Consider the following 13,076-nt stretch of genomic DNA (forward strand, 5'->3'; position numbering starts at 1 on the left):
TGGCTTTATGCCTCAGTCTATGAGAAGCTGCCAGGGTTTGTATACATGTATGTATATTTACACAAATTGACACACACACCACTGCTTGTCCAGACACATGTAGTAGTTTTAAAACCTAAGGCTGTTGACTGCTGATTCTTAATTCCCCACTATAATGAAAGATTAAGGATATATTCAAATTAAAGTGAAGTAATTTTTAAAACATCTATCTCCAAGACTTCTGGGTGAGTTGCTATGCGTGGACCTCCATTGTTCGTGAATAAAATATGACCATTAGCCTATGTAAATGCTTCACATCTGAATATGTAAAAATGTGCTTCCCTCTGCTCCCTGAAAATATCCCGTCCATATTTCAAGTAATAAGGGGAAGGGAATCATAATCACTCTGGGAGTGACCTTCAACATACTGCACCTTTTTAATTTCAGACTTCAAGTTACATGGGTTGCTCTGCTGGCTGAAGAGGCATTTCTTGAATCTCTCAATGACTCTTCTTTTCAAGTTGCAGTGTAAAGTTGGTGGAAGCTGTTTGAAGGTACAGAAACAGTTTTAGCTCGTCGTCGTCCTCTTTTTGCAAGCGGTGTTTGAGATACGTGAAAGCATAAACTATTGATAACCAGCAAAGCAGTGACCAAACAGCATATAAAATTTGACTTTTAAGAAAAGGCAGCTATGACTCAGTCTTTCACCTCCATAGTTTCCCATAAACTATTTACACCCATTTATCTCCCAGTCACTCCTACTGGCTGAAATGCCGCTTATTTAGCACTTCAGAGTGTAAAAAGCATTCCATGCTACCAGTAAACCTGAATAAACTTGTAAGGTAACTTAGTATTATTGTACCCATATTGCAAGGATGAAAAGGAGAGGCTTGCCAGTAAGTTCATGGCAGAGCAAAATGTGAACTGCCCAATGGCAGGATATACCGTATTTTTTGCTCTATAAGACTCACTTTTTCCCTCCCAAAAAGTAAGGGGAAATGTGTGTGCGTCTTATGGAGCGAATGCAGGCTGCGCAGCTATCCCAGAAGCCAGAACAGCAAGAGGGATCGCTGCTTTCACTGCGCAGCAATCCCTCTTGCTGTTCTGGCTTCTGAGAGTCAGAATATTTTTTTTCTTGTTTTCCTCCTCCAAAAACTAGGTGAGTCTTATGGTCTGGTGCGTCTTATAGAGCGAAAAATACGGCACTTCAAATACCGTTTCGCATCACGGTAAATGTATGGACTTATAAAAATTTTAAACATGTATGAACTACATTTTCACCCAGTTTTGAATTTCAGGGTGACAAACATTGGAATTCAAAATCTACATATAAACTACAAAACATAATCAACAATGAAATAATATTATGGGGAATAAAACCATTGAACTAGTTAAAAATAACAACTTCTAAAAAGCCTTGGAAAATAAGGTTTCAACCTTGCACTGGTAGTATTGTACTTGTACTGGTAGCACTGATGCCCAGTAAAGGTGAAAATGGTAAAGGACCCCTGGATGGTGAAGTCCAGTCAAAGGCGACTATGGGGTTGTGGCACTCATCTTGCTTTCAGGCCGAGGGAGCCAGCGTTTGTCCACAGACAGCTTTCCGGGTCACGTGGCCAGCATGACTAAACCACTTCTGGAGCAACGGGGCACCGTGACGGAAACCAGAGCGCACGGAAACGCCGTTTACCTTCCCGCCGCAGTGGTACCTATTTATCTACTCGCACTGGCATGCTTTCGAACTGCTAGGTTGGCAGGAGCTGGGACAGAGCAACGGGAGCTCACTCTGTCGCGGGGATTCAAACCGCCAACCTTCCGACTGGCAAGTCCAAGAGGCTCAGTGGTTTAGACCACAGCGCCACCCGTATCCCTTGATGCCCAGTACACCACCTTCAGGAGGACATTCCACAGGCAGGTGCCACGAGAAAAGGCCTCCTCTTTCATACATATGCACTTTTCCTAATGGTGGAAGATGGAAAATGGCCCTCTCTTCTTCTGAGCAGTTCTGCTGCTCAGTGTTGACAAGTAATTGCCGTAACAGAAGGGCACCCCCTGCTCCACCAGGAACCCCGTAGCTAAGGGTGTCCCATCCAATTTCTCCCTGCTGCCATCACCCACTTGCTCTACAGTATACCATTACAGATGTATAATGCTTCCAGTCATGAAGCTGTCTTTAATCTCCATTTAAAAAATCGAGGTCAGGCCCTCATCCTAAGGTTCATAGGACAGGGCAGGCTTCAATTGCCTTGGTGCCAATTGTTCGTTCAGTTTCAGTGCCAGCGCTTAACCCTCCAAAATCTAAAACAGGAAAGGATAGGAGCGGTTCTGAGAAAGTCTATATTTTGCAACTGAGTTAACTTAGACCCGCACACAAACATGGATTTTTTTGGAGGGGGCAGCGGCTTCCAGACAGACTTGGGTTCCAGAATCTCTGCTGCTGGAAAGTAAACACTGACAACAGCTGAAGTCGCTGCACACAGTTGATAGAACAAAACACATATTGCTACGTTTTGGCTTGGACTAGAGGCTGCCTAGATTTGTCTGTCACTTAAGGATTATTTGCCAGCCAGAAACCAAACTGTGGGGAAAGACGTTTCCTGCACATGTCCGTGGCAGCAAACCAAGGGCCGAGAGGCTGGTTGCTCCCTGCTAAGGAAATGGAGCAAAGTTGGCTTTATGGTTTTCATTCCTAAATCTGTTTTCAGGGACTCAGATGTCAGATGAGTGGAAATAAGGTAAGAGGTTTACATAATCATTTTTTTAAAAAGCTTACATGGGGTTTTTTCCTCTTGGATCGGAATGAAACCTGTTGCCATGGAAACGGGATGGAAACGGCTGCTGGAAGCCCAGAACTAACAATGAGAGCTCTCCCCTTATGAACTTCAGCTTCTGCTCCTTAAAGGAGATCTGCAGTTGATAGCTTTAAATAAACATCCTACGTGTTTAAAGGGCTATATAGAAAAGGAGGAGAGGGGGCAGTTGAAGGCTCCAGGGATGGTCAGTGAGCTGTGTTTTTGCGCTCCTATTTTAAAGACAGCCAAGAATTAATGAACATCCAGTGGAATGCTTAGGTAAATTAGTTCCTTTAGTCAGAAGGAGTAGGCAAGTCCACTCAAGGCTTGATAGCGTATTAGGAAAAAAAGTGTGCCTGAGGGAAATGCCCAAGTATTGCTGTCACGTAAATATCACATAATAAGGGCAGAATGATAGAACAACTCTGGGACCTCTATTGAGTCCTTTATAGTAGAGGTAATCAACCTTTTGTCTGTTGAGGGCCACATTTTACCCTTTGAGGTAATGTGATGGGGGCCGCAAGCTGGTGACGAGTCGATGATGGGCAGAGCCAGAGATAAAAGAGTTATGGATTAACTAATCTGGAATCAAGACTGCTCTGTGTCAATTTGCACCATGCCTACCTCAGAATTCTAATAAATCCTATGCAGGCCCCCAAGCAAGTCCTACTGAGGACACCCTTAAATAAATACACAAATTATCATCATCATCTTTTAGTGCAGCAGACCAGCAGAGCTCTGGAAAGCAAGTGAAAATAATCAGTTTCTTACTTTGGTGTTAATGTAAGGATGAGTGTGTGTGTGTGTGTGTGTGTGTTCCACACACTTCCAATTTGTTCACATACAGCTGCAGAAATCAACTTCTTTTCTCATGCAACACAACCAGAAAAAATGTGGTTTGGTTTTTTAAAAAAGTATTTTCATCAAATTAAATAGCGTCCCTTCCTGTTGTTCTGAACCTACATAAAGGGGGGGGGGGTACTTCAAAAAGCTAGGGAAAATGAGGAAACATGCAGGAAGGAAGGAGCTTGATGGTATGGAGGAATGGGGCAGAATCACCTGTGCCCTGTGGACAATGATGGGTTTGTTTTTCCAATCTTAAAGAGTCCACTGGGCAAATCTGCAGCTTAGAATTACAAGCAGAATTTGTGAAAATGTACAGATTTTTATATAAACTTCGCTTCCTAATCCTCCTCTTCCTAAGTGGATGCTAACCTCTTAGAAACACATTTACCAACAGTAGATTCCAACTTAATCACAAAGCAATAACCACATTGGTGAAAAGCAGTACCCTGTGCTATACTATCAAGTCTAATCTAGGGTAGTGATTTTTGTAAATAAATAATTAAATAAATCACATTTGACTTTATGGTTCAGACTGTGAATGAAAGTAGATTTATTTTCCTTGTAGTAGAAAATTAACCTCAGTAAGGAACCTCACCTTTTCTATATATAATATTGAGGGGGTCCCCCCCCCCAAGCCTTTGGATAAATTCCAAAACCTTCCATCCTTTAGCCTTAAAGTGGAGCCACTCCTTTTGGGTGGTACAAATCTGCAACCTTGCAAGTAGGTAACTTAAGAATGGCAAATGCCCCCTTGCACTGACCACGTTGTTAAACCAAGAGAGTTGCTTCACACACTGTGTTGCAGTCCAGGTGCGATACTATTGCACCTATAACAGGGCTTGGTTCTATTTCAATTAGGAATTGATTAGTAAGAAGGAATATTAAGAACGTAGCTAAGGAATATATTCCAGGAAAGCTCTGGCTGTATTAACTCAGCTTTGCAACATGACTTCTGCTTTGGGGGGGGGGGTGGAAATTCATCCATTCAAAAGAGGGAAGTTGGTAAAACTTGATAAAGCAATAGGTCTAAGATTCAAACAGGGGAAGTAAGAAATCTTACAACGTGTGATAAGACTGCCCTAGCAACTGAGAGGTCACAAACAAAAGAAACATCAAGAAGGGTGAATAACAGGATGGCCACAAAGGCATAAAGGAAAGGTGGTTGAGTGAGAGGCCCAAGATAATGAATGAGGAAAAAAGAGCTGGAGGCGTGGTTAGGAGCTGCACTAGGGCGCTGGTAAATTCAGATCTAAATACACAATTGACCATGCATACAGAACGTTTAGGGACATGGGTGGTGCTGTGGTCTAAACCACAGAGCCTAGGGCTTGCTGATCAGAAGGTCAGCAGTTCGAATCCCCGCGACGGGGTGAGTTCCTATTGTTCGGTCCCAGCTCCTGCCAACCTAGCAGTTCGAAAGCACATCAAAGTGCAAGTAGATAAATAGGTACCGCTGCAGCGGGAAGGTAAATGGCGTTTCCGTGCACTGCTCCGGTTTCACCAGAAGCGGCTTAGTCATGCTGGCCACATGACCCGGAAGCTGTACGCCGGCTCCCATGGCCAATAAAGCAAGATGAGCGCCACAACCCCAGAGTTGTCCACGACTGGACCTAACGGGCAGGGGTCCCTTTACCTTTACAGAACGTTTACAGCACAATCCAAGGTCTATTTACTTAGAAGAGCTGCTGTGTCAAATGAGCCTTGCTCCCTAGCAAATGAGCAGTCAGTGAGGACAACATACTAGAATGTAGATGAAGGTTGAAAAAAGAGGCTTTCAGCAATTTGAGGAAACCAAGAGTAAGTGAAGCCAGGGCCAATGACAGGCAGAGTCTCCCCCCCTCCCCAACCACTACCTGGTTGTGAGAAGGCAGGCAGGTGAGGGCTGACTGAGAGCAGACTGAAGTTGGTGTGGGATGTGATTCATGAGAAGCAGTCGAGTACAACATTCCTTGTAGTGCTAGAGAAGACATGCGAGGGAATGTTTGGTCCAGCCAGTCGAAACTTCCTGTTCCTCCTGACTGGAGCATCCTTCCTTTGCATGTGACAAAAGGTGGGCATGACCTTACCTGTCCAGGTAACAAAAGAACGAGTCACGCAGCACTCCCCTTCTTTTTGACTTCCTTCTTCCTTTGACCAGCTTTTAGCTAGGACTGTTCTGCTAGCTCTCAGCTAGCAGAAGCACTGAGATTACTCCCCCATATGGGATAGATCCACATGTACATATTTGTAGTATATTTGTAATCTGCCTTCAGGGATCCAACTATGAACTGATGTGAGTAAACTTCTTTTATTATCTTTGAATAAGATTGTGGCATGTTTATTCTTTTAAGAGGGATTCAAGGGAATTTGCCAGGAACGTACAATTCAATCTGAGACAGATTGAATTGTATAATAGTGAGAGGCTCACACGGGCCTGCAACGAGCTATCTGCTCTGCATGTAAAAAGGGGAATGTAACTCTGCTACATAAAGGAACTTGCTAGCACAAGCTAAGAAAGATATTAATAAACAATATATCCTCTCCTGCCACCCTGAACATTTCCACAGTTGGGTGGCCCATCCATCCCAATGGACCAGCCTCTACTGTGACTGGAGCACAGCTGAAAGGCTATCCTCATGCTATCTTCTCTTCAACTAATCCATCAATTTAGGCTTATGCATACACAACTTGGGGGAGTGGGACCACCTCAAACTACTGCTTTTGACATCAGCAGGGCTAGAATGTGTTCCCAGGTGTGGATTATGATTCCAAAACCTTTTCAGACAGGACCACTTGAGTCCTGTTTACTATCTAGAGTCAATTACGACAGTTAATTTAAATGCTGTTTTATGTTTCTTTTGACATGGCTGAAATGAAACTGATTTGCCAACTCAAAATGGCATAGCTAACAGTTCTTTTATTGCTCCTGTACAGCCCAAGGCGACCCATAAAGTCTTGTTTAAACACTGAGATTGCGTTACAAGGAAGAAAACTATAGTAGCTTGGAATGCCACCTGCGAAGGAAAGCGCTGCAGCTCAGTGGTAGAGCACATGCTATGCATAATGATGATGATAATGATAATAATAATTTTATTTATTATTTGTCGCCCATATGAGTGAGTTGCCCCAGCCACTCTGGGTGGCTCCCAACAGAACATTAAAAACACAATAAAACATCAAACATTAAAACTTCCCTAAATAGGGCTGCCTTCAGATGTCTTTTCTTTCCAGGCAAAAGGTCCCAGGTTTGATGCCCACCAGCTTCAGGGAGGTCTAAGTGAGACCCTTGTCTGAAATCCTGGAGAGCTGCTGGAAGTCAGTGCAGACAATACAAGGCTAGATAGCCTGTCTCAGTATAAGACAACTTTGTGTGTATGTTGGAAACACACGCCAGTACTTGTGGCAGTTAACTTCTTTATGGAATTGCTTGTGGTTTCTGGGTGTTGTTCTGCACCATCTTTTTGTAATTTTGGGCCTGGTTGGTGTTTATACTACTGCTGGCTTTTATTAACTATGTTGAGGTTTGTGACTGTAGTGGGTTTTGTTCTATAAGCTGCCGCAAGAGGACTTCTGCACTAAAAATATTTTAAATAAACGAACTAAATATCCAGGGACTCTTGCTTGCTTGGCTGGATGTAAGAAAGAGGTTGTGTGCTTGCAGCTCCTGGAGAAAAGCTGTAGAGCAGCTCTAAACATCTCTGAACCAAAGCATGTGTAGTCGTACCTTGGAAGTCGAACGGAATCCGTTCCGGAAGTCCGTTCAACTTCCAAAACGTTCGAAAACCAAATCACAGCTTCTGATTGGCTGCAGGAAGCTCGTGCAGCCAATCAGAAGCCGCAGAAGCCCCGTCGGACGTTTGGGTTCCAAAAGAACGTTCGCAAACCGGAACAATCACTTCTGGGTTTGGGAGCCAAAACGTACGAGTTCTAGGGTGTTCGACAACCAAGGTACGACTGTATATAAGAAGCTTAAGTACAGAATGATCAGCTGAAGGAATACCAGAACTGGATGGGGAATTGTTCTCAGGAACAGAGATCAAATTACAGAAGCATTAGAGGAGACTTTGCTCCTTTTTATACAGGGATTTCCCTCCCCACCCCCAAACTCCTTTCAGTGATAGCCTCCCCCTCTGCCAGTGTTCTTTGGATTCTATTTTGGGGGTGAGAATGCAAGATTTGGATGCAATTAGGGAAAATCAAAGAATGGAGTTAGATTCCATTCCTACCTTCCTCTCACACATCTCAAGCGCTGCTTAGGAGCAAGAAAACGACTGTGCTGCGCAGACAGAGCAATAAAAACAGGGACGATGGCTTGCACTAGAACAACATAATCAAAACGTACCTGAGTGATGTAGATAATCTTATGCAGCTGAATTAGAATCTGTTGAATAGGATCGCTGATCTGACGCACCTTCCGTTGTGACACAGCAATGCCTGCAGATGCTGCAGATGATAATGCTACAATCAGCAGTGAGAACCCATTTGCTGGCCTCAGTGTCTCTCTCATATGCAGAAGTGGAAGCCGGGGAGGGAGGAAAGAAAGGGAGTAAAGCATTTGGATTTTGCAGTTGGCCAGTGAATCAAATGCTTCCTCCCCATCTTACGATACGGAAATTTAACTTTATATCAGGAATTCGAAAAACAAAGCATTTCTGACGTTTTCCCAATAGGAAAGAGGAACAAGTAATCACCATAAACAGGGCAGAAAAATGCACTAAAAATTGACGCCAGTTCCATAAAGTTTGTCAAATCACCATTTTTGCACAGATTTTCAGCATGCAAGGGGGACGACAAAAGCCATTTTCAATCTTTGAAATCTGTATGGCAATATCGTTTTATGTGTGCTTTGCAAGTAGATGAAAAAATCCATGAAAGCAATTCAACTTTATTCACAGTGTTGCATAAAAAGAGTACATTTTAATCTTCCCATTTTTGTTTTCTGGCTCAGTACCATGGAATATATGCTGCAAAACTTACAAATAGCTTGTTGTTTGAGGACAGTTAGTGTACTAGTCTACACGAATAACAATTCCTGCACAGGATTTAAAATACAACTTCCTTAAAAAGGTATGGTGTCTACTGTGTAGGTGCACATATATCAAGTTAGCACCAGTCCCTTTCCCCCCTGCACACACACTGATATTTAAAATTAGAACCTGTCAGGAGACGAGGTCCCTAATTCTTACTTTCGTGACACAGTTACATTACTACGACGTGGTTTTCTCTCATCTTTTTTGCATGTTTAGATGCGATACCACCTCCACATGACAGAATGTAAATCTGCTAGCCGTGAAACACTAATTCACACATTTAAATAAGGGCAGAAAAATATTATCTCTAAACCATCATGCTGAATTCTAGAATCCTAGATTAGCAGAGCTGGAAGGGACCACAAGCATCATCTACTTCAACCCTCTGCAATATTAGAATTTTAGATAAGCTGGAAGGTACTTTTGTATTTAAGAACTGCTGGTGGAAATGTGTCGTTGAGAAGCTGACAAGCCCAAACAATGGTGTTTGTGACTGGCAGGGACTGCGCGTCCCGTTTCTTTGCTTGAGGCAAAGCCAAAATGTGCAACCTACCCTGCTGGTGCCACGCTGCCCCACAAGCCTTCCTTAACTGTACTGAGCAGCGGTGGCAGCTTCCAGTGAGATTTTGTGAGATCTTGTTCGCTCCGTGAGAAGTCATGAGATTTAGGTAGTGGAGGGGTGCCACCTTTTGGACATCTTCCACTTGAAATAGCTGCCTGTCAGGGACTGTGCTGAGGAGGGCTGCACTGAGGAGCAATTGTGGGAGCCTCCCCCTCCCCCTGCTCCTGATATCTTCCCAGGAGTAGAAGGAGAAGTCTAGATTTGGAACAGTGGTTTGCAGAGGGACATGGTTCAGAAGGCAGAAGCTGGGAAATACTGGATGGGGAACAGCTAGGAGACGAAACACTGGGAGAGAGGGGGTTAACAGATTCACAGTCTCTGGACAGCATTCACACACACACCCCTTCTCCAAAGTCAGGGAGAGTGCAGAAAGTGTCACAACAGAAAGAACAGAGGATAAAAGCTCAGATTACAAAATAAAGAAGTGACGTAGATTAATAGGGATGGAAGGGGGGTGATCCTTAACTGGGAGCACCGCCATTCCTAGGAGATGGGTTCTTTGTTCTCTAGCTATGATTATTAAAGTTTCTAACTGGTAAGAAGATTCATTTTCCTTTGTTCTGCTCATCCACTGCCATGGGGGGGAGGAAGCTGATTCCCCAAAGCCTGACACTGCCTCACCCTGTCTCATGGGCAGGCCAACCCTGTGATTGGGAGAGCACCTTTGAATTGATCATGGTCTTATCATCATCATTATCATCATCTAAGAATGTTGGGAATTTCTGTCTCTTGGCAGCATGGAGCCAGCATGGTGTAGTGGTTAAGAGCGGTGGACTCGTAATCTGGTGAACGGGGTTCGCTTCCCTGCTCCTCCACATGCAGCTGCTGGGTGACATTGGGCTAGTCACACTTCTCTGAAGTCTCTCAGCCTCACTCACCTCACAGAGTGTTTGTTGTGGAGGAGGAAGGGAAAGGAGACTGTTAGCTGCTTTGAGACTCCTTTAGGGGAGTAAAAGGTAGGATATCAAGTCCAAACTACTACTACTACTAATACTACTACTACTACTACTTGGCATGCAATCAGAGCATTATTGCCAAGAGGGCAGTATAAGGCAACTTAAATACTGAGTGGGGAAGGCATGTGCCCTGCTGCCTACAAGTCAGAACTGAAGCCAGCATGATAATGATAGCAACTGGGTCAAAAGCGATGGCACAATAAGGTCTTTATGAAGATGATGCTTCTTTGAAGTGAGGCTAAGAATATTCCTTTGAAAAACTTAGGATCCTTCACTTATATTCCATGCATAATGTATCAAATAAGTTGTCACTGATGATGTTAAGTAAGAAAGGGAATGTATATGAAAATGAAAACCCTTGAATCATTCCGTAAAAGAGTCACTGAAACTATCGCTTGAGTCCCAATCCAGCAACCTAATGTGAAAGTGGAGAAAACCTCAAAGTTCCCAAAGTTAAGCCAAGGCCTCAAAAAAATAAGAGGGGAAAAAAGCCTGGCATAAAGACATCTGAGCACACTTGCATTCTGCACTCTTGATTCTGGGAAATATATCATTTTTTTCCTCCTAACTCATTTCCCAGAAGGAGTTAAACCAACAACCACCAAATACAGCGTTTGTAGCAATTGAGAGTTTGAACATACTCAGAAACCTTCACTGCTAATAAGTGTTGGAAATGTAAAGAAACAGAGGCTACGTTTTATCATATGTGGTGGGAATGCAAGATGGTTTAAAAAATTTGGGAAATGATCTATAATGAAATGAAAAATATGTTCAGAATAGCCTTTGTTAAAAAACCAGAAGCCTTTCTATTAGGTATTGTAGGAGCGGAGATCTCAAAAGACCAGAAGGAAATGTTTATGTACGCTACGACGGCCACCCTGCTATTGTTAGTCCAAAGATGGAAAGAGGAATCAGTCCTGACCAAAAAAGACTGGCAGAAAAATTTAATGGACTATGATGAAATGGCAAAACTAACTGGACAACTCAGAAATCAAGATGACAAGAAATTTAGAGATAGTACAGGATATTTGGGAGGGGGAAATTTGGAGTAGAAATGATATGCAGTTGAGAAGAAAATTTAAGGAACAGGTGGGGGGGGTCACGGGATTCGGAGAATCCCGTTTTATGGATTTGATATTGTTTTTGTGTATATTTTTCTTAGTTTGTTGTTGTTGTTGTAATTGTTCATTTGTTTGTTTTGTGTTATTTTTGTTGAAAACTTTAAAAAAAAAATAAAATAATAAATAATAAAAAGAAACCTGCACTGCTGGAAACCTAGGGAGAACTGCTGTTCTTTGCAAGACTCCTTGATACTGTCTCACGTCTCCCCGCACCCAGCAACTTATAAGAATGAGAGTGCCATTCCCACCATTTTTGGAGGGGATGAATTTGCCACACCCCTCCTCCTGTGGAAGAGGGAAGGTGATATCTCCCTAGGGGAGAATGTTATGGCGTGATGGGTGATTCCGCCCAATGGGAAGAGGTGGTGACAGGCTATTTAAGCTTGCTCCGCCCCCGCCCCCGCACACTTCCCTCTTTTTTATTCAGCATTTATTTATTTAATAAATATAACCTATTTATCCACATTTGGTTGTCTTGACTTTTCTTCCTGGTGTGCTGGCAAAGAGGACAGAGGGAGGGGGGAGAAACTGAGGTGATGATGTAGTCCCACGATATGAGTTTTTCTAAGCTTTGGCAAATTCTTGGGGAAAACTCAAACCTATCCCCAGAATTCTATTAAAAAAAGAAAAAGTCTCGGAAAGACCCAGCCCAACCCAAATTAAAATGGGCAGGTTTTGAACTGTTTTATCAACTAAAAAGTCACACTAAATAAAGAGAGGCTTGCAGGTTTTCTGAGGGGAAAAAGGTAAGAATCAAAAGGAATCTAAGCATCATGCCTTTGTCAAAGTCCAGTCACTGTACCAACAATACCTATGGCATTATTGTGTGACAAAGCTTAAAAGAGGCATTTTGTGGGGCTTGGCAGAGCTTTACACGTGACCGATCCCAATATTTCCTTCCCTTTTGGGCACTGATTGTGCAGAAAGATACTGCTGCTAATACTATTCTTGAAAAGATGAACATTCCCTTCAATATCTCTGAAGAATGGTACTGCCATTGCTAGCTGAAACTCCTTTGTAACGTCTCTCAATACGATTTCACATCAAGATCAGGTATTATGCAGCTTGGCCAACAATTAATTCACTTACCCAAGCAAACTATTTCTGTTAAGCAATTCAGCAAAGCACACAATACAAATGACACACGGTAGAAGTATTGAGAATTTAACAATGCACAGATAAACAGAATAGGCACTGGCCACTTAAATTAAAAATGTCATCATAACTGAGCACCACTCAAGGGAAAATATTAATCCAAGCTCTAAGAATCAGTGGAAGAATATTGCTTGTTCAACCTATTGATAATCAAAAATAGTTAAATAATAAACTATGAAGCATTCATTGATGAAGCAAAATATAGGTAAAGGTAAAGGGACCCCTGACCATTTGGTCCAGTCGTGATATACCGGCTGACAAACAAAAGTAGGATCTAGCAAGCAAAATACCAAAAGGTTCCAATTATTGCATATATTAAGGTCATATTTATTCCCTATGTCTTATGGTGTCCCCGTGAGCATCAACAATGCACAAATATCTGCAAATTTTAATTGGATGCATCACATTTGAATCACTCTTTGAAAGGGTATTGTCTCCCATCTTCTTAGGTGGGGCAGGAGAAGTGAACCCCTTATAAATGCAACATATATCTACTAGCCCTTATTTCATGAAATAGGATCAGGGTTACTAATAAGGAGTTTTTTGCGTTATGGCAAAAAGAATAATGTTTTCTGCATTTGGGTATTTGTAACTTG

At 42.6% G+C, this 13,076-nt stretch overlaps 1 protein-coding gene across 4 annotated transcripts in view; it reads right to left on the minus strand.

The window, feature by feature from the left end:
• The window catches only part of NEK10 (NIMA related kinase 10), a 115,697-nt gene that overhangs the window by 10,954 nt on the left and 91,667 nt on the right, over nucleotides 1-13,076 (minus strand). For all 4 annotated transcript variants that reach the window (XM_080974592.1, XM_080974594.1, XM_080974591.1 and 1 more), the window contains 2 exons: nucleotides 7,939-8,039; nucleotides 413-523 (listed from right to left, as the gene is read on the minus strand). In XM_080974592.1, coding sequence (XP_080830718.1) covers nucleotides 413-523; nucleotides 7,939-8,039 — 212 coding nt within the window. The remainder of the gene's footprint in view (nucleotides 1-412; nucleotides 524-7,938; nucleotides 8,040-13,076) is intronic.

Source organism: Podarcis pityusensis (genome assembly GCF_964106645.2).
Source record: "Podarcis pityusensis genome assembly, chromosome: 12".
In the NCBI taxonomy this organism is placed as follows: Eukaryota; Metazoa; Chordata; class Lepidosauria; order Squamata; family Lacertidae; genus Podarcis; species Podarcis pityusensis.